This window comes from Leptosomus discolor, chromosome 2, assembly GCF_034619465.1.
Source record: "Leptosomus discolor isolate bLepDis1 chromosome 2, bLepDis1.hap2, whole genome shotgun sequence".
Lineage (NCBI taxonomy): Eukaryota > Metazoa > Chordata > Aves > Leptosomiformes > Leptosomidae > Leptosomus > Leptosomus discolor.
The window spans coordinates 69,180,341-69,203,247 of NC_141392.1; the positions used below are offsets into that span (position 1 = coordinate 69,180,341).

At 38.5% G+C, this 22,907-nt stretch overlaps 1 protein-coding gene across 1 annotated transcript in view; it reads right to left on the minus strand.

The window, feature by feature from the left end:
- Window positions 1-22,907, minus strand: part of NKAIN2 (sodium/potassium transporting ATPase interacting 2) — a 315,720-nt gene that overhangs the window by 65,461 nt on the left and 227,352 nt on the right. The window contains exon 4 of the mRNA XM_086460449.1: window positions 15,966-16,166. Within this exon, the coding sequence (XP_086316575.1) occupies window positions 15,966-16,166 (201 nt within the window). The remainder of the gene's footprint in view (window positions 1-15,965; window positions 16,167-22,907) is intronic.

Below are 22,907 nucleotides of genomic sequence, written 5' to 3' on the forward strand. Positions count from 1 at the left end.
TTCCAGTCTTTTGGAAAAGTGTTACTTCTTAATTTCAGTCAATTTTTGTTTAAACACCCGAAGTTAGAGGAAAAATTACAAAGCTCCTGAATGATCTATGCAGCTGCACGAGCTAACTCAAAAGTGCCACTGAATTACTCTATGAGGCAGTTAATGGTCTAATCACTTTTCCTACCATCTTCAAAATTCCCCCTGAGACTTGTTCAATGATTCTTGCTCTGAGTTGAGCTCTCTAAGGAGCTGTGGATCAAGCAGAGCTTGTTGCTCTTAAGTGTGCTAGTGCTGAAGAAGGTGCCTTTGCAAAGTTCAGCCCAAAGTTCAGAGTTGGTCCAAGATCAAACTTCCCAGATTAAACATTCCTCAAGTGCAGGGCACTAGTTCAGTCTGCTGATGGCAACTGCCATCTGTGGCTGTCCTTTGTCTGGAAATAGGTGGGATTAATTTTCTTATTCTGTAAGTACATCAACTCTTGTTAGAATCCAAGTTGAGATTATACATCTTCCACCATCCAGGATGATTCCCAGTAAGTGTGCAAAAAGTTAATAAATTCATATGTCTTTGTAAATTAATCTGTTGGGGTTTTTTTAGTTTACTGGCAGTGACACAACAAGAAAACAAAAAACTCATTTATTTTTCTTGCTCTTGTTCTTCTAGATTGTTTTAATTAAAATGAATCAGCAAGTTTAAGGAAGCTGAACAGCTACACAAAAGCTGCATTTCAGGGTACAGAACACAAGGCACTGTGGTGAGATTTTGTTCATCCCCAATACTTAAATATCATAGGATTAAATAACTACTACTTCTGGTAATTTTTAGGTTCTTATAATCACAATGAACCATCAGCATTACTATTTCCAACATCCAAAAGAGACTGAAAATGCAGCACATATTGCTTACCTATGTTTTAAGTACAACCAGTATAATAATTTTTAATGACACTAACCTCTTTCAGTCAGACAGAGCTTCACAACTCATAAAGGTGTAAATGGACAGTCAGTCTTTAGAAAAGACCTGATACTTTAGAAAATGACAATTTGTTTAGTTCACGCAGTTTACATTCCTGCAAAATTTGCTGCATCATTATATTCTGATCGTTGCAGCAGGAAGCAATAATCATGGCAAGAAAGAGCTAACAGCTGGGGGAAAAAACATTTTCTTACGACACATGGTGATTTTAGAACTATCTTTATGAAACACAAAGCTGAAACCTAAAATGCAGGGTCAGACAGAGCACAAAAAAAAATATTTAGGAGATTAATGCTTTTGAAGATGAGATCAATTCATGAGTTTGTAACACAAAATGTTTGCAAGAGTCCATTGCAATCTTTGAAATGTATCTGGGTTATATATTTTGTACACTTGGTATCTAGCCACAGCATAATTTCTGCAGACATCTCTAACAGAGAATCAGAAGGCTGCCATCTGAAAATGAGGCAAGCACTCCAGCTGATACAGCAAGTGCCAAGCGGCTATTTAGCAGTGCCAGCTCACGCTAAACTCACACAGAAAAATTCCTTCCCCTCCTTCTCCCATTTGTATCTAAATCTTCAGGAAACTCAACCATTTTGTAAAAGCAGGGATGGGGAAAGCAGTCTATTATTCCCTGACAGACCACGAAGTGTTGTCCATATTGACACTCTGTTTTGTACAGGCAGGCTGCAGAAGCAGTAAATCCTATTAACCTGTTCAAAGTCAAATGAAGACATTTAGAAAACAGAACAGCTATTACATGCAGTGGTGAAACAAGACCATATCAAAGAAAGGTTAAATAGATGCACCAGCTATTAGACTATGCAGTTACAATGGGACCCCCCAAAAAAAACCCCAAACCAAACCAAAACCCTTTCTATCACCTGCTCTTCCCTTCACGATATTAATTATATCCCCCCAGTCTAACTAGCTGACCATTCAAATACTTTCCTCTGTTCTGTCAATGCTAATTTTTGAGATAAAAAATCAATTTCATGCTAACAGGGCTACTATGGAAAATGCTTATGATATACTATGGTTTTACTCATGCACGCTTCCTCTACCCAAAACATATGGCATTTTGTGTGTACAGACCACTCTGGAGATTTACTGTAATTATGTCATGATGTGCTTATTGTTATGGATTCGGCAGCCTTTCTGCATCCCTACCTGCTTTGTTCAAGAGCAGCTGCTAGCTTCAAGCTGTTGCCTGCTTCCAGCGGCAGAAGCTGAATGAAGGAGTGCTTTCTAGGGAAGACATGTTTTGAAGCAGACAGACTGACAATAAACCAAGTCACTAGGGAGGCATAACATTGACTGGATAAAAGTCGAGTAATCACTCTACGATAATTTACTGAAACTGGGTGCAATTTGCTTTAAAATAAAAATTCCCTCTGCTGCTGATGTTGGACTTGGAGGCCTTTAACTGATAAAAGAGTGGCATTTGCTTTTATGAAGTAGCTGATCTTTGGAGATTCATTAAACCTCATTATTTCTTCTTATGCATAAGTAACTAATAATACTTGCTCACTGAATGAGAGGAATGGGGAGAATGGCTCAACAGTCCTTCTCTTCCACCTACTTCCCGTGCTTGTCATGACTGAATACACTCAATTCAATTACTAAGGAAAGCCTTTGTAATCTCTTGGTAAAATGGTGAGTGCTTCAGATAAGACTGCCCGGAACCGCCTTGATTTCTGTGCCTGATTTTCATTGTGAATTAGCTGTGTGTGGTCAGTCCGCACTCCTAGCTTCAGTGGGAGCAAGGAGGACCAGAGGATCCAGCCCCTTGTTAGTAGCCACTTCCCACAGAGCACTCACAGAATATGGGGCTATTTGAACAGCAATTTACTTAAATCAGAGATAGGGAATTGTGTCTCAGTCCCAGATTTATTTTCCCTAATCTTTAGGAGAAGAGTGTGTGGAAGGGGAAATGGTTAACTAATTAGGAAGAACAATAGGTACAAGAATGTCGGAGATTCCTCTGCTGTGCTCTTGTTATACCCTCCTCGCTGGAAATGGCAGCTATTAATATTTTATTGACTTGAACCTCTGGGGCAGATTCCAGATGTCACTACTTTATCATTGTCTACATATAAGGAAAAATAAATTCTGTCATATCAATGTTAAATTCCCATCTACGGCAACAATCGTTACCAGCAGACGAATGCTCCTGTGGTTTTGCAGATGCTTTTTTTCCTCAGGTCGTGATTATGTACACATGACTGACCTTTTTGCAGAAAACATGGACATCCAAAAATAAAATAAAGCAGAGGAAAAGTCCCAACATTTCAATATTAATTTGTATAGATTAAGAAATAGCTATTTCCTTTACTGTATTCAGAAGTGAACGCAGGTTAAGTTGGCAGAGCTCAAGGGTAGAGTTAAAGGAATGCTGCCTGCTGGGAAAAAAATCTGCTCTATTGGTTTTGAAAACATGAATCACTTTATGCCAATCAGTTTCAAGCAGTTGGGTACTGAAAAACTGATCTCTCAATAGTGCTGCAGTTCAGGTGAATGTGCTGCTAAGAAGCACATCTTGACAGCCCCGCAAACACATCAGCAGTGCACGAATGTGCTCTCTACCTGTCCAACCAGGGCTGAAGATAACATGTATTAAAGAAGTGGTGAAAATTGGCTGATGTCTACTGAGAATATGTGTAAAGAACAGACTACCTCTGATTTCAAGGGAGAGTAATTTTCTTCAGTTGGATGGAACAATGATGTTTTTCACTAACGAATATTACCTGTCATTTAAATTCTGGGCTTCAGGTGGAAGTTTCAGCAAATTTAAGACAAAAATTTATCTCAGACTCCACTCTCCCTAGAATTACAGCATTGCAGAAGTCAGAGATCTAAGAAACCTTAGGACACGTCCACAGAGGATCTCTCTCTATTACGCTCATTTTTTTGCATGCTACATAAGCACTAAAAAATTAGGATTTTTTCATACAAATAATGAAATTTCCTCCCACATCACTAGGTTACTGTTTACGGTCCTCTCCTGGACTCCAAGCTGTGGGGACACAGCATGACTCAAACACTAGCTGGAGATCTGGTTAGCATTGGTATCACTACATCTCTAGGGAACACAGACTCTAAGCGTGTAATTGCCATGGCATTGTGGATGTACAGTAGTATATATAGATATAGTAGCAACTGAAATAACCCAGAGATTGTCTTCTGGACTAGAGGCCAAATGGTATGGTAGAGCTAATGTTCATAAAAATAAGCTCTTTTAATTCCCCAGAACAAGGTGATCAGATCTGAACTGGCTATCACAGATGCTCGCTGGTTTGTGTTACAGCTGATGGTCTGGGCCAAATGCTTGACAGGGACTGTAGCAAAAGTTAAACACTGTGGATAATCATGTTGCAGTTTTTAGGATATGTCCTGTCCAAGTATTAATGCACCATGAAAGTCCAGTGACCAAGCAGCCAGCCAAGAAATCTAGCAGGAAACCAAGTACTATGTTAATTGCCGCTTGCCTGCACTTTGGATGAAGTTCATTGACACTGTTACGTTAAGACAAAATGTTTCAGGGTTGATGCATTTTCCAAAAGAATCTTGTTTCTTCAGAAAATTCCCAGTCAGCTCTATTCTGAGGTTGCAGGAGAAACTTCAGTCATCAAAAATAATATGAGCACTTTTCTGACCTAATTTTCTTGGCCTTCCTTGGACACTTATTCCAAGGGTCCTAGGGTACACAGTTGCACAGAAATCTAGGCACTTCTTTTTTTTTGGAAGGCAAAAGGCTTGTTATGCTATCTGTGCCAGAAAATGGGGAAAAAAGTGTCAGAATTCATAAGGTAGTATTATTGTTTTTATTTTACACACTCTAAAGATAAGTTGCATCTAAATGCTTCCTAGATTTCCATTTTTCCCTAGGCATAGTTAGTGTTTTTAGTGGGGTAGTTAGCTCTACCAAAAGGACTCAACTTGTATTATAGAAATTTAGGAATCTGTCATGGAGCAGTACCTTTAATACAGGTTCAGTTGCAGTTGCTGACATCGTTTGACTTTTTGGTGAATTTAACAGAGCAGATTTTCTGAACCTTGGTATTGTGGCTGGAATTGTCATGACTAAAGCTGCAAAACAGGTAATTCTATGTGTTCACAGACAATGGTATAGCTTTATGCGCTCGGTTAATCTTTTGCACAGGAAGCTGTGCTAACAGCTCACAAAATTGAAGCATGAAGTATGCTACATAAGGTGTACTATACAAGTTTTGATATGAACTTGAAAGCCTTGCCTGAAAACTGGGTCTTTTCTGCATTTTTTGGGAGAATGCGTTGTTCTCTGTAACCAAGTAAGGAAGTTGTCTGTGTGATTTATCACTTCCTTTCCTATATTCAGAAAAAAATTACCTTAACTCATGAACTGAGGCCTCTCGCTTCCAGAACTGTAGGTTCTTTAGGGGGTGCGGAGCAAAATGGCAAAATAATGGCTGTCACATTTGTATATGGCAGAACAAGAAAGTACTATATCAGCAAGAATACTGAGCATGGTGATACTGAAGTATAGATGTACTGTGGATGTTTTGGTTGTGGGTTTTTTTATTATTTATTTATTTATAAGGAGAAGCATTTATGTGTTTATTGTACCTTCAGAATCAGCTCAGGAATAGGGTTGGTTAACCTGGCACTTGACTATGAGTTTTCAGTATGAAGGGGGATTCCTTTTTGTTTAATTACATGTTGTAACGGATACAGAAGCTTGTGCTGTTTATTGTTACTGCTACTTTTCTTAATATTATTCTTATGTATAAAGCACATGTAATTTGGTTTCTCTACCATGCAAATTCACTTGTAGAGAAAGAAAATTGAATGGACTAGGGTCTTTGTCCAGAATCTCTTGCAAACATAAAAAACCTGTAGAGGCTCACCAATACTAGGTTAAAAGGCCCCAGTCCAAGGCAACTGACCTACATACAGTTGGAAAGTGTTCATATGCAGGTCTTACGCTATGACTGTGTCATAAAAATGGTAACAGGACTGTGCTAGTACCAGAACTGAGGAGTATCATAAATCCCAGCTGTGGGATGAAGCAAGTCAGTAAGCCAGCATCACCACTCAGCACAGCACCGCCAGCATCACATAGCCCCAGGACAGCCATGAGGCAATGAACCTGGGGAACCATAATCTCATTGCTGTATAACTATCTACCCTACAGGATCAGCCAGTATCAGAGTCCCCTGTGTGAAGGAATACAAATGAGATGGCCAAAACAAATTGTCAGGAACCTTCCCTCAGGCCTCAAAGTAATGAGTCTAATGTTCAGCTCTTGGTTATCACAATTCTGATCCCCTCTAAAAAAATCACATTCACTATTTGCCTTTGCTAGTGCAAGAGGATCTGTGAGAGGCAGAACTGCTTCTTCCAGTCTCTGCTCGTGCTGATGCTGTTGCCTTTCATTCCATCAGGGAAATAAACCTCATATAGACAATCCTGTGTGCATTGGTCAGGTAACTATTTAAAGCTGACTCCTCTCCATTGAGTCTGAGCAAACTTGTTTTCAGACAATTATCATATAACTTAGCATTATACAAGCCCAGTTCATTCAGAAGGGAAGCTTTTAGGGAAATGAATGAGTGCAATTCTACGGACAAAGCTCCCTGCCCATTAAAAAACAGTTTATGCTTTGATCTGTACAATTTAGTTTTCAGCAAGAAGTAGTGAAGAAATGCAGGTAAAGTTTGATAAAAGCAGCAATAGAAAACACATGTAGTCATAAAGAAATCTCTCACAGTAATCCTTCAAAACACTAATGACATATGCTCTAACATTATTGTCAAACAGAGAGATGGCAATATACTGTGCTTTGAGGCAATGTCAAAGACGCCTGAACCTGATGTTGCTCCTCTGCTAACACGGCACGACAATGTTATTAAATTAGCACTTTACAATGATTCATACCCTCTTCCCATTGTGCTGATTTTGCCCAGTCCTGCACTGAAAAAACAGTCTGTCTAAAGTACCAATCTGTATCATTAAGAATCAATTTTGTTTCAATCATTGTGTTGCCCTAGAAAGGAACTCCACCTTAATTAAATAATGTTATTTTTCCCCATTAGGTTCAAAGAGTGAAAACTTGATTACATGAGCTCTTGTCTCTTTTCTCACACATAAATATTCTCACCACCCTGCAAGCACAGGAGGAGGCAGCTGATGTGCAAGGTGTGTGCATGAGTGTATGTATGTGTGGAAGAGGTAGAGGCTGCTGTCAAAAGGAAGGTGGGGAAAAAAATTATCAAGGGTAAATCTGAGTGAGGGCTTTTATGTGCAAGATGTGCTTCTTGCACAAGTGAAGACCTTTGTTTAGAAAGGAAAATGGCATCAGGCTTATTATTGCAAATAAATGTAATATATACCACTTTCAGTCAGCACAAAGGAACTGAGAACTGTAAAATTAAGAATCCAGTGTTAGTTTACTGCTACATTTGAAGGTCAGATGTTTTGCAGGAGCTTTGGCTTTTTAGCAAAAAGTAGGTGTATTAGCAGCAAGTATTATTAATAGATTGTATTAGCAGCAAGTAGATTCTTCCCTCCCCCAGCATATCACACTGTATGTATTTTGAGCACAGGAATAGGATATGCTGGTTTATTAGCAGGATGCAAAGCCTACATCAACTGGTGACACTTCCTAAAAGACAAGTATCCATTTGAACTCAGTGAAGACCTTTAATACATTACAAGTTCTTAGATTCTTCCTTGCCCTGAGTCTTTATAGCTCTAACAAAAGGATCTGCCTGTTTACTTTTAGCATTTCAACCTGTACAATCCAGGGCTGATTTATGTTTTGTTTGATTCCACTCATGCATATTTTGGTACCCACAGAAACACCCTTTTGGTGTTTTCCTCATTCCTAATGACATCATTAGCAGGCAGATTTTTTTTCATGCATTGCTACGACTCCCTCCCTCATCTCCTCTGCCTTAGCTCTTTTGCCCCTCCTCCTATCATGCAGTCTGTCCTGCTGATACATGCTTTACACCCAATGCTCACTTCTTTTATTCCTGCTCTGTCATTTGCTGGTGTCTCTGGAGGAACTGCTAGTCTTTTCCTCTGCTCAGGTCTCATCAGTATCTTCCCAAATAAAATAAAAATGAAAAGGAAAAAGAAAAAAGAGATAGAATGTGCTTTTTTTTTTTTTTCCCCTTGCAGAAAGGTCACTTCCTTTTCCTGCTCTAAATGCAGGGGTTTTACAAACTCTCTGCTCCTTCAACCTCTGCTGTCCCACTGATGCCCTCCTGATCTCTTGCTCAGTGAGTCTCAGCTTCAGAGGAGCATCCTGCCTCTACGTGTGCCATGTCCTCTCCTTGCTCTTGACCGACGCCTCAGTCTAGACTGAGCCCATTCGGAAGGCTACTGCAGAGATGATTTTCCACAGCTTGCTTTATCCCTCCATTTCTTCTCCTTAGTTTCTTCCAATGAAATTCAACTACTCCATTCACTTGCATGGTCCTCTGTGGCTTGTCTAATCTGGCTTGTTCCCTCCTGTCAGCATGAGAGTGTACCAGCTTGTTGTCAACCACTTAATAAATTTCAAAATTTCACAAACTTTCCTCTTTTGCTGCCTTTTAGGAGAATTTTGCACCAGATAATGCAGAGTTTACTCATTATTCTGGTTCATAGCTCGTAGCCCTTTTTAGGGCTTTTCTATCATGCCCACAGAAAAGCTGACAATGGTCAAACAGGAGGCATACCGAAACTCCAAAGTAGTATTCCCTCTCTGTTTTCCTGTCTTTCTCCTCTTTTCTGCCCATGTGTGTTGGCTGGCTTGTTTTGTGGTTTGAAGGTTTGTTCTTTTGGACAGGAAAGGCTAATTTGCTTTGAAATCATACTGTACTCAGCACTGTTGGGGGTTTTAAGTAATGTACTGTTAGAAATATATTTGAGCATGTGGGTCTAAAGCACAAATAGACAATTCAGTAAAGAAATTACTATGAGAGTACGTGATTACTCACTACTTCCATATCTCCACAACGGCATGAGACTATTTAATGTCACCTGTGCTATGCTAACATTAAGGATTTTAAGAGTACCCTATTCTAATTATTAATAATCCTTTAGAGATGCAGGGAACATTAATGTTATTCTACTGTTCTAAGTCCTTAAACACATATACAGAGCACCTTTCTGTAATATTTGGTTACCTTGAAATGTTTGATGGAATTATCCTGGCAACATCTTTTTGAAATATTTAAGAACCATTGTTTGTATAGTACAGACAATAATTGGCACAAATTAAGCACCATGCCAAAGGTCGTACTGTAAGTCTGCAACAGAGCAGAGATTTTGAAGCTGGCATCCTAACGGCATAGCTGTATTACTGCATCTCAATAACACAGTTATGCTTCATGATGTTTTAAATCAATCTGACAACATCAGAGCTTGAAAGGTATTATGCACAACGCAGACTTCGCAGAATCCCAAGTAGCATGCATTTACTGTAACTGGTATGGATGGATAGTTACATATTACAAATTTTAAAGCATGAAATAATAATTTTAATGATTACATGAAGCATATACTCAAGTATAAATACAGGAAGGAACAAATAGGAATTAAGACTAATGACATAAAAGTCAGCAGACAAGTTCACTGTTAAAATGGTCAATACTTTTGTGTAACACTTTACTTAAGGTTTTATTTATTTGGTATGTAAGTTACCATCAGTAAAGTAGATACAGTACATAATAAGTGCTTTTCCCCCACTCGTTTTACTGGAATAATATTACACAGTTCATCTTTTCGAGGGCTATATAACTAAAACCCAAATTGGCTAAGGTACTGCCTTCACATTAGTCTTATTCCCATAACTTGGGCACTTAGTTCCACTGAAATCAATAGACTTGTGAGTGTGTAAGTGAGGAGTAAAAGGCAAGCATAATAAATACTTTTATTCCTGCGTTGGCAAATAGATATGTAATTCTGTCACACTTATCTCCAAGGCTGATCTTTTATTTGCATATTTTCAAAGTTTTAATCTACAAATGGATTTTAATTTGTCGACTTTTGCAAGAACAGCCTTGTGGGAGTGGGGGCAGGTCACACATAATCAAAGAGTAAAACACAGGCAGAAGAAAGATGTAGGGAATCAGAGCTCCATTTCTTTATGAAATGCAACTACCATTATTATAATTTCCTTGTACCACACAAAGGCCTTACTGTACCGTGTGCCATCTACATTTAGAGGCTTTTTGAAAGATCCAAGAGATCTCTATCTATGTGAATGGTACAGTGTCTTATAAACTGAACATGAAAAATTTAGGCCTGCTTTGGTCTCTGCAGCACTTGGGAAGAGGAATAAAGAAATGAAATAACTTTCCCAAGGACATTGTGCCAAACCTGGAAGCAGAACCCACTGACCTGAACCACCGCTCAGGGCCTGAACTGAAAAGATTTCCACCTTCTGTTATAAGGCAAAAGTTCAATAAAAAGTGCTAATGAAGAAAATTGTACTTAGGATCCATAGCTAGAATTAGACATTGATGGTGTGGGTGTCTGTGAAACTGTGAACTTGTGACCTATTTTCAGCTGCGTGACTGAAAAGCTGGGATGCATATACTATTTATACACAGAACCAATGACCACCATAAGCACTTTACATGACATTACATGCCAAGGTTAGCAGGGGTGTATATGCTGCTCTGTGTCCCTCCCTGGCACTGCCCTCCCCACGGTGAAGTGGCAGCTATACCTCCTGTCGTTTCGGGGTGGGTAAGATCTTTCATTCAGCCTCCACTCTGCAAATATTATACAGAATGCAACTTGAATTTCACAAACCAGTAGCAAATCAAATCTCCATTAGTACCACTGACCTCATTCTTTACCTGAAACAATTGTCTCCAGAGATCGGTAATTTAAGTATATGTATCCTTGATAACCCAGGAGTCCTGAAAATGAAACAGCTTCTCTGATGTAAGCACAAGAATCAATAACCATTAAGCACATAAGGATACTTTAATGTATCAAACATATGGGTATCCAAGTCAGGCCATCGCCAGACCAGTTCATTTTTGTACTATGTAGGCACCAAGAACAGGCAGAGTCTTGGTCCTTGCAGAGCACATTGGATGGTCCATGTGCTCAAGATGTCATAGCTCTGTAAATGGGACTTCCCTGGGAGAGAAGAGTCGAGTGGAGAATTTGGCCCAGTATGTGAGCACAGGCTGCATTGAGGGTTAGCTTTGTGCAACAAAACAAATGAATTAGCAGTGGCCAAAACTATGCATCTTTTCTCTATGTATCAGCACAATATTAAATAAATTACTGTTGCTGTCAAAGCACAACGAAGCTCAGATCTCGCCTTTACAGATTCAGCCATGATAATCAGCAAGAACTGGGGAGGAAAAGAAAGGAGGGAATTGTTCCATAGAAATACCTTCCCCACATGTTTTCCCAGACCCCAGGGTTTCACACAAAGCAGAACAAATCACACCCTTAGCAGTTCTGTTCAATTCCACACAGCTGCATGCTGCAGGTGGTGCCCTAAAAATATGTTTGTTTATTTTGCAGCACTGCAGGCTGCAAAGCTGCATTATAGAATGAAATAGATTCCCCTCCTTCACATTCTGTCTTCTTCACTTTGAACCCCTCTCTTTTTTTAACTTGCTGGAAGAAGATGGTAAGACGTAGAGATAAAGTGATAGTGAACAAAATCGGAGGTATTGGTATGGAGTAGAGAGTGAAAACTCCCAAGCATGGTGTGTGGCACTGAGATTTTGGTGGTGTGTCACTTCAGAGAGGCAACTACCTCAATAATTGAGTGAAAACTCAGTGGAAGTTTCTCAAAATAGGTTTTCACAAATGTGAAAAGAAAAATCAGACAGCAGCTGATCAAGAAGTAATACACTGACAGGGGAATGGCTACAAGAAAGACGTAAGTGTACATTAGATGGTCATTTTCTATGTCTGTGATAGAAGGGTTGATCTACTGATAGGCTCTACAGAGGCTGTAGTCTTCCACCAGCATCACCCAATGCACTAAGTGCTCTGTGTCATGTGAAAAAGCAGCAGTTGTGGCCACTCTGCAGCACTTATTATCACTGTGGGTGATTCCAGCCCTGCTTTGCATACATAAATGCTAAATACCCAAACTGGGATAATCCTTGTTTTATGAGAGCATTTTTCTGCACACATTAGTTCGCAAATATTTTTTCCCCATTTTGAAGATTTTCTAAACTATGAGCATTTAGCTGGTCAAAATATAGAGACGACCAAACTGAACTTTATGTTACGTCTTTAGTGTGAGTTAACTAGCAATTTTGTCCAGTTGTTTGTTTATCCTGAGCAAAATACACTCCTCAGGAGAAGCTGGCAAAATATTTGTGCATCGTCTCTTTACTCTCTAAGGCTGATATTACACAATGAACACCACAACTCTGCACACTGGTGGCTCTCCTGACCATTGGGATCTTTTAACCTTCCAGTTGCTTTAAATACTAAGTTTAAGCAGTAGGGGAAATGAAAATTCTCAAAAATTTCACTCTAAAAAAAAGTAAAATCTGTGTTGACTTGCATAAAATTAGCAGCAGCATTTGTATGGTTCACAATCTGGTGCTGTTTGCTTCTAGGACATGTTCCTCTCGAGAGAGAAGGTGTCTTGGAGACTATGAGCTTTCTGCACCTCCTCAGCAGAGTATCTGTCTGCAATCCTTGAAATATTCCACAGCCCACCTTAAGAATGTTTCTTTTTTTTTTTTTTAAATATAAACCATGGGTCTTTATAGCTTTTGTCTTATCTGTCATATTCTTTCTACTAAGTAATCCACAGCAAACATCACATCTATGTGAAACCTAACCTTTTGTAGCTTACTGGTAAGCTGTACAAAATACACTCAGTATAATGTTTTCAAAGGCTGATATAAGCAATCTGCAATGAAGCTGAATGTCTTTGTAACTTTTTATCAGTAGGCAGTAGAAAACATCCTTAAAAACATGCTGCAGTGCCACCAGTCTGTGAAAAAGTCAAGATCACATTAGCTTGATCATTGTCACGAACATACAGAAGTAGAAACAGAAAGCAAGTAACCAATTTGTAGGTTGCAATTTATAGTTTTACAGTTAGACTGCAAGATCCACTTAAGTGCCCATAAAAGAAAATTGAAAGGAAAGATTAATTTCTTTCTACTAACTGGAGATAAATCTGATCTAAGGCTTGGGTTTGTTGAGAGCTAGTTTGCTGAAAACCAAGCATTATCTGCTCTTCTAAGGTTGTGTTATATGTCAGTGAGCAGTACGAGGTAATTCCACTGTTTCTCACCACATTTAATATGATAGTGAAATTTATGCTAGCATTTCTATTAGAAGAAGAACCCCATGCCCACAACTGGAAGTGTGAAAATGATGTAAACATTAAAGTTGCAAGCACTAAGTCTGGAAAATTAACCCATACTTATACCGTTTAGCTCTTTACCTATGATAATCACCTTTGCAGTAAAATGAATGGAAATATAAAACCAGCTGTAGCTGGCTTCAGCTAGTGGATTAGCAATGGTTTGTTATTCTGAAATATGCCTCTGGCTTGCAAAGAATGACCTTATCTAGAAATACAGCTCTATTTAGACACAGACATGCAAAAAACCTTGTTGCATCAGGAAAAGAATTGAGCTTGAACCATATATTCCTTGAGTTTACTGTTCATCATTCATTATGTACAAAAAAATAAGGCAGAAAAATAAGCCTGGATATCTCCTTTGGAGGGCTTGAGGGTAGGAAGGCTCTACAGAGGGATCTGGACAGGCTGGATCGATGGGCCAAGATCAACATTATGAAGTTTAACAAGGCCAAGTGCTGGGTCCTGCACTTGGATAACAACCACCCCATGCAGCACTTCAGGCTTGGGGATGAGTGGCTGGAGAGCTGCCTGGTGGAAAAGGACCTGGGGGTGCTGATTGACAGCTGGCTGAACATGAGCCAGCAGTGTGCCCAGGCAGCTAAGAAGGCCAACAGCATCCTGGGTTGTATCAGAAATAGCGTGGGTAGCAGGAGTAGGGAAGTGATCGTGCCCCTGTACTTGGCACTGGTGAGGCTACACTTCGAATCCTGTGTGAAGTTTTGGAGCCTTCACTACAAGAAAGACATTGAGGTGCTGGAGCATGTCCAGAGAAGGGCAACGAAGCTGGTGAAGGGCCTGGTGAGCAGGTCTTACGAGGAGCGGCCGAGGGAACTGGGGTTGTTCAGCCTGGAGAAGAGGAGGCTGAGGGGAGACCTTATCGCGCTCTACAACTACTTGAAAGGAGGTTGTAATGAGGTGAGGGTCAGTCTCTCTTCTCAAGTAATAAGACAAGAGGAAACAGCCTCAAGTTGCGCCAGGGGAGGTTTAGATTGGACATTAGGAAGAATTTCTTCCCCAAAAGGGATGCCAAGCATTGGAACAGGATGCCTGGGGAAGTGGTGGAGTCACCATCCCTGGAGATATTTAAAAGAAGTGAAGATGTGTTGCTTAGGGCCATGGTTTAGTAGTGGACTTGGCAGTGATAGGTTTACGGTTGGACTTGATGATCTCAAGGGTCTTTTCCAAGATAAACGATTCTATGATTCTATGAGTTAAGCTTGAGTGATAATTGCTTGTAAATAAAATTGTAAAGCTATTTTATTTACTTATTCACACTGATTTTGTTGCATTTTTCTCTTTGTCTCTTTTGCACCAGCTGTAGTTTGTCAAAATTGCAGGTGTGAACTATCTGGAGCAAGGGCTGCTTTTATCTTCCAGACCTATCTAGTGCCTGCCTTACTACCTGCTTGGTCAGGGTCCTTTTGTTCTACTACAACATGGCAAGATGAAGAGCACAGAGAAGACCTGGGAGTGTTCCAGTGAAGGGAGGTAGCTGGGCTTTCAGGTGAATCAGTCACTAACCTTTTACATGCAGAGCCCCCACGGAGATGTATTGACACAGAGATATATTGTCCTGAACTCACCTGGTACTTGGCCATTTACACCTAGGCTGGGGAACAGACAGATGGAAAAGCTGCTCACGTTTTGGGTAGCTGAGGGCCACTGTCCAACCACCTTACATTAACTTCTGGATCTAGCTAACAAATTGCCTCTCTCTTTGCCAGTAAGGTCCATTTTTGGACAAAATATTGGAATATCTTGAACAAAAAATTTATATAGAGGGAGTCATCTACAGAGGCACTAGTCCAAATTTTAAGTATAGTAAGAGTTTTATTTGCAATCATGTGCATCTCCACCTGGGCATATACATCTACATATCACTAGAGCAAACATAAAAATGCAGATTGTCATTCAATGTAATTAATTCAGTGTTTATGTCATCTTTTCACCTAGACTAAGAGAGCACACAAGGCAAAATGATTAATACAGGTAAATATGGTTGAAAAATCTATCAATTTCCCCCAAACAAGCTGTTTTTTTTCCTTATATATATATTTTTTTTTTTTCAGTGTAACACTGGATTCTTATCCTCCTAAAAATATTAAAGATTTCTGGGTTTGATTTTCATACAAGTACAACATTTTCTTCTTTTGGGAAGAACCTTTCCAATTCTCTACCAGTGCATATTGATTAATATAGCTAAAGATAGCTTGATCAGTTTTGAGTCCTGTGAACTGATCACTGAATCTATTTTTACTGCTGAAAACTTCTCCTTCATTTTGGCTTTTCTTTGATGTTCGATTTGGCTTTCACAACAATAGCTGTAACTTCTTATTATGTTGCAGCTTGAATCCTATAGTGTAATTTGAATGTAACCTGCTACAAATTATTTGTAGCATGGTCAATGGTCAGAATGGAGGCCAGGAAAACCTGTCACATCAGCAGTTCTCGCAGCAATAAACATGTATGCTGGAGCTTTTCATGTACAGTTGCCTTCAACTAGCTGCAAGACAACAGAGTTTCATGACAAAACCAACACTTAGAGCCAGGGTTTGTGAATGAATGCCACAATACACTGCTGTTCTGGTAATGATGTTCAGCAAGAAGAAATCTAGGAAGAGCAGTGGAAGTGAAGCTGCTTGTAAACACTTACTGCAAGGAAGATCTGAAGAGAACTGTGAGCCACTTCTATGTACTGATATTCAAGAAAACACCCCGAGACAGTGATATAACGATGATCCTCTGGTGCCCAGTCTGGTGCTGGGGTTACTGAGGTCACGGTGCAGCCTGGCCCATTCTCCATCCACCAAGAACGATGCATTGAGATATTAAAGGTCAGGATGAGATCTGTTTCCTGCAAAAGAACAAGTGAAGAATTAATGCACTGGGATGGCACTCCGGTATCAAATGTCTCAGCAAGAGATTTCACAGCATGCAGAAAGAAGCAAAGAGCAGGGATAAAACTGCACTGTGACATGAAAATTAGTGGAGTAGTAGCTGTACCTGGGCAGGCAGAATTGCTTTGGAGCAGAAGAATAATCCTGCAAGACAGGATTTGTTCCTAGACTTTACGGTAGCCTAGACTATAGCAGTCATTTCTGTTACATTGCTCATTTTTCTATGGAAACCTAAGGACTGATGGAGGTGCATATTTATACACCAACCCTCCTCTCATCAGTTCCTAGAAATACAGCTCATATTTTAGTGTCCAATGTACCAAACTAGACAAAACTCCTCAGGAACCAAGACTCCATAGACTTTAATATATGTGGGTCACCTGCAAGGAGTTTTGTATCATGGACCTTGCAAAGCAGGCTTGTGGTAGCTCTACTGAAATACTGGAGAAGGTACAAAAAAAGGATTCTGTACTTTTGCTTACAAGCAAAACCTCTTTGGCATGCCTCTCTCAGATTTCTAGCTTCCTAGGAATCTGTAAGAAACAGCTAGTGAATGTTGCCTTGTCTAAAGACTGCTTAGCTTGTTAAAAGGAGGGGGCAGAGGCCTGCAACCTTTAACTCCCATGCAGCTAGTGCAATGCAGTAACTAGTCAGCCATGCTTTCCATTAAGATTGCATTTATAAATAGTTCATAAAGAATTAATAAATGATTAATATACATCATAAACAATACTATGGATATGACTTTCATAAATTATACTTGGTTGCACATTACTTGAGGGTGTTATACACAGTTATAACAAAACTATGGACTTTGTGGATTCTGTAATAGCCTACAGTGTTTACCAACCCTTTATAAAGAATTTATAAGTGTAACCTCATTGTAAAGTATGACTATCTCGTCTGTGTGCACATGTGCTCAGTCACGCAAAAAATATTGCTTTTAAGTAATGTCTTTGCAAAGCCAAACTCTCCCCACACCTGACCTACATTTTTTTCAGCCTGTTGATGACATTAATAATTAAGATTCTCATAAAGATTTTAAAATGTAACTATTTAATTAGGTTTACTGTGCCAAAAGGAATAGAATGCCATTCTGTAGCAGATATGTTGTGTTCACATTTCCCTGACTCCAAAAATAGTCATTTTTTCAGTCCCACTTGTTTTCCCTTTTGCACTAACTCATGCAAAGTTAACTCTATCCAGAGAGGTTTTGGATAATGTCATGACTGACAGGTCAATCGATCCATGGTTGTACTTGACACTGTAGTGTAGCTGAATGTTTTTTCTTTAGGTTGCAGTTCTTGTCTTAAAGTGTAGAAATTTTGTACATTTTAAAAAAATCAATTACTACCCTGCATAAGCCCACCCAGCTATCAGATGGAAGGAAGGACCATAAATGTTTTTGCAATTAATAATTACCCTATATAATTACCCTACATTCTCACAACACCCCAATCCAGCAAATAATAATCTGTACGAGAAAATGTAAGATGCTTCACATGAATTTATTCATGTAACTAACTTCAAGCATTTGAAGGTAATTAAAGCAACAGTGAACATTTGTATAAACTACACAAATTTCCCCAAAATAGATCTATTTACCTACAGCTATAAGTTTTCACCCTCAACAAACCTCTCTTTTCTCTGGACCCATCCTCACCAAAGCTGCAGACACTGGAAAGTGTCTACCAGATATTTCTTGGAAATGTGCATTTTTACCTTACATCCAAGCCAGAAGATTATTTTTCTTTCTGGAGTCAGGGTTGTTATGGCCCCTCAGTAGCACACTGGCCTTCTTGACTAGTGTAAGAAGTTGAAGAATGGGTAACTTTGGAGTAACTTTGCTTAAAGTAACAGATTTATTCCTGAATGACTAAAGTTGGAATCCATCATGTTATTGTCAGAAGACCTTTAAGCCATTCTAGTTACCATGGAAAACTCTTAACCTCTAGTTTCTTACCAGAGATGCAGCATGAATAGGACTCATCGTCTTGCTCTATTTTATCATTTGCAATAACTTCAGAAGAATCATGATGGACAAAAAATATTTTACAAAGTGCAGGCAAGGGATGAAAAATGTATTCCCTGAAAAGAATGGGATAAACTGGCTTGCAGGAACTGAGTATTTGCTCTGCATCTGCCAGATAAAGTTAAAATGGATCAGGAGGCACTAAACATAAAAGTCAAAACTGGGCTCTGTGGTTAGAACATCTTTGCTCTAGAGACAGTTATGTTTGCTTACAAAGTGTGCAATAATTCAAAAATTTACAGTTCAAAAGCACAAGTAAATTTCCAAGTTACACAGGAAATATAATCACACATTAAAATATTTATAATTACATATGTAAATAAAACTCCACAAAGTCCAGCTTTCTTTCATCCCTGAATTTATCCCCAGATGATTTTCTGAAAAATTTTGTTATAGTTAGAAAATTCCCTTGACCTCAAGTCATCTTCTGACAGTTAAGTTGAATGCTGCAATTAGGACTGATTTTGTTCTAAATACTGGTTTGGTTTTTTTTTTTCAGGAATAGTCTTTAGTGCTTGCTAGTAAAAAATTACAGATCTTTATCAGATCTATATTCTATCTCTGAGTAATGAGTAAAATGCTGTGTTGTTTCCTCTGCTCATAAAATAGACCTGATACCTGTTCCAGAAATGTTATAATCCTTAATTCTTTATAACAGTAAAAATGAATAAAACCTACTTAAAGCCCCAACTTCAAACCTTAAATATGTTTGAATAATGTGGTTGAGAAGGCTTTCAAGGAGCATAGCTATTAAGTATGGAACAAGTTAACAAACAAGATTAACTTCAGGAATCAAAACAATAAGCAGATGTGAAGTCTGGTTCTGGTAAGATTAAACATCATCCATGGCTCAGGTCAAGCTTAGCTGGAATAAGAATGATAATTGAAATCAGATTTTGACAAACCAACATGTAAGTTAGACCCTGTAAATTCCTATCCCCAAAATATGTGGGATAAGAATAAATACAGAAAGAGCCTATTCACTAAAACATTAGCTGCTGCACAGTTCAGTCTTCTCAGGTATAAATTGTGATGGGCTTTGAACTTGCCTGTAACCTTCAATCTATGTCCCCCTATATACATCCATATTAGCAGAGCAGTTCCTGTTGCTCAGTCATGAAGGTCACCCAGCTTCCAAAGAAGTTTTACTTCTTAGTGAGAAAACTGTTAAGGACTTCAATCCCCTTGTAGAACTGTGTAAGCCAAGGAGGGGATGATGTATCTATCATTAACATCTCTTATACGGAGCTATTTAGAGCTATTTTTGTACAAACTCCGCTTGCAATTTACTTTGTTCACTGTTTGAATACAGTTTTAGTGGACATAGGCAAAGTCTACACTGGAAGCTGCGGATTTGTTGTACTCTCCAGTGTATTTGCCGTCTGTTTTCTTTCCAACATCTGTGGCTCAAACATTGTTCAGGGAAACGCAGACAAATGGTCTGATAAGCCTTGAAGCTACAAAACCTAACAAGAACTGTTGGTACACATTGGGCATGCCAATATATATATAGTGTTGTTCACAGTCTGTATGTCAAGGAAGATTTAATTATCCTAAATTCAACAAACAGCTGCTTCCTTCATGGACACAGAAATACATCTGCATGCACTTTATTGATGATCACTGTGCTGCTTTTGTAAATCCTGCCGGTTGTTAATGAAAATGGGTGCATTAAAGTACATTTTGCTATTCATCAAGGCGAAAAAAAAGAAAAAAAACAGAGGAAAACATTTAGTAGGGCTTCTTTGCTGACATTCTTAAGATGTGCTGGTATTTGTAGTGGTTGGAAGTACTGCTGGATTAGACAAAGGCCAGAGTTTGGAGGTCTCAGAGATGAGCATCTCAGAGATTAGAAGCTGAGACATCTTCAAATTAAGTCTGTAATTTTATTTCAGCTTAGTTTGTAAAAAATGGTGAGCTCTAATGGTTCTGTGCCTCTGTTTAGTATGGTGGATAGCAACTTTTGCTGGTACATAACATTTTCTGGCTGAAGATAGCTGATGACAGAACAGAGCAGCAGAAAGATTTATAAGAGCTGCCAGAAATTAATAAAACCTTCTTTGCATTAAGAAGTAGCAGGACAGCAGTGTTAAAAATAAGATAGCTCTGTGTGTATTGTATTGCTACTAGTACAAATTATTAAGTGTATTATCTCTATGTAGTAATTACAATATATGTTTCAGTGATTTTTGTTGGGTGCAGCTTAGAGACGCTGATCCCAAACATTGTCAAGAGAAAAAAGAGGCAGCAGTGAGTCAGAGTGGTTCTCTTTGAAAGTTCAGGAGATCTCGCAGACAAAGGGAAATTAAATTGTAGTGACTTCAATGGTTGTGGCTTGCTATGTCATGGGAAATAAGTTTCTTCAATTTTTCTAATTAGGAATTGCTGAGATCTGTGCAAACCTGCCAAGCTTCTCTACAAGTTTTGTCAAGTACAAACATGTAACCATTTGTTTCATTTTTCAAACTCAAACTAGCAAGAGCAGGCTGCTTGGAGACTGAATGATCACACAAGGTTTTAGTGATAAAAGATCAGGGTCTGAAAGCATTTGTAGTTCCGGATGCCTCAGATGCACAGAGGCCTCTACAAGCATTTTTTTCTTCCGTTATCTTGCTTTTCCACTAAAACTAGCTCCCATCAGGCAGGACCATTTTCTCATGCAAGCAGACCTTTTCCTGACTAAAGAAAAAACCTGCACTTGCTGCAGGGCCAAAATAGAGCTTGGCAGCTGTGTTTCTTTTCTTTTTTCTATTTTTTTTTTCTTTTGCTTTTAAATCCACAGTGGATATACAGGAAAATAATTATTGAAGAATTGTGTAGGGATCATTTAAAGTTCATGATCTTTTTTATGCTGTTGCATCTGAACTGAGTTTTAGCCTTTCCACTTTTTCATATGTGTGTGACGCTTTCCCATTAATCTGATTTTTTTTTTTTTTTCAGGAACCTAGAATTCTGTTCTCTAATTTCCTCTTAAAAAACCTTTTTGTACCAGTATATTTCCAAATTTGATATGGAGTTTGATTTGCTTATGTGTCATTAATCAGGTCAGATTTAACCAGTCTGAATCCACCCAAAACAGATTTACTCCTGAATTTCATCCAAGAAAACCAGCAAAAATTGTGTCACTGTTAGCTTTTCTCAGTATTCTGTTAAAAGTGTTCCAAATGTATCTTAAGTGATTTCCAATGTAGTTCCAAAGATTTCAATGAATTAGTTATAAAGATACCAGCCTGAAAGAAAGAGACAACTCAGGTGTCCTGATTTTCTTCTCTAAAGTGAAACTAGGGTGTTACATTAATAAAATATTACAAAATAGTCCTTAAAAACCATAGGTACTGCTATACAGGGTTTGACATTGTCACTTACAATTCCGCCATGTGATACCTATCAATAATCTTACAAAATTGTTAGAGCTACAATCAATATTATCTTAATTAAGATCTTCATATTTTTCTAGTATTGGAATATGTACATTGACAAACTTAACCATTTTAACTTGCTCTGTTTCAACTCACTAAAAAAAAAGATACCTGCTATACTCCAGAATATTAATTTAATCAGTTCGGTGGCATCAACATTTTTCATTAACATCTTTGTTCAAAAAGTTTCTATCTATATAGTTCTTCAATTAAAAATATCACAAAAAGAAAGTAGAATGTTTCAGTTTCTATTGTGGGGTTAAAATTATTATTACCATCCAATGAATATATTTTGTATTTAAACAGAATATTTTTAGACGAAGAATATTCTGGGCTTTGACTATTTTTTTTGTGCAGAACAAAAGTATTAAGCCTATCCTAGTAGCCCAATGTCACTTGTCACAGGAACTGAGAAGTTGCAGTCCCTGCGCTATCACAGAAATTTTAATTTACCTCTTGTACATATTTAATGAAGATCCTGAGCACTATAATTTTTGTAACTGAAACATTACTTTCCCGAGGATTTAGGTTTGTGCAATGATAAAATACACTGAAACAGGCAGCTCACCAGAGGTGCCTACATCCCAGAGTAGCAGCAAAATCTGTGGAATCTTATTTATTTCTCATTGTGGAGTAATCAGAGATACCACTCTGAAACTGAGAAAATTTGTTGAAGGACAAATGTAATACCTTGTTTTGAAAAGTTTGTTTTGACAAATTGCCATTCTCAGAGGAAAACAGCTTGCCTCCGAAGTTTGCTAAAGTGGGCATACAGTGGGCAGTTTTCCAGTCTCAGGTGATCTACATTGTTGTATCCTTGCTGATGGGCAGAGGATTATTACAAAATCTTATTAAAACCAACAAAACCTAGCTTCTTTCATCCCAAAAGACAAATCTATTCTAGAATTTGGATTAAATCTGAAGGTAGAAAGATGTAATTTATATATTTACTGGTGTACCAGAAGATGATGATCTGACAGATATCTTAGAGAGTAAAGTTTCTGCTTCAGGGTGGAACTAAGCAGCCTGACTTAGGGCAGGGTACCAGAGCTGGAAACAGGGTGGTGGCATATGGTCTCTTTTCCACACCAAAGCAGTGTCCCATGAAATAAAACTAGCAAAAATTTTATGATTGTACTAAACTCAGTGTGGTTTGGTTCTCTTTCCAAAGTGAAGTGAATGTTCCGAATGGTTCCCAAATGCTGGTTACTCATTTTGACCTAAACCCACATGATTTCACTGCTTTA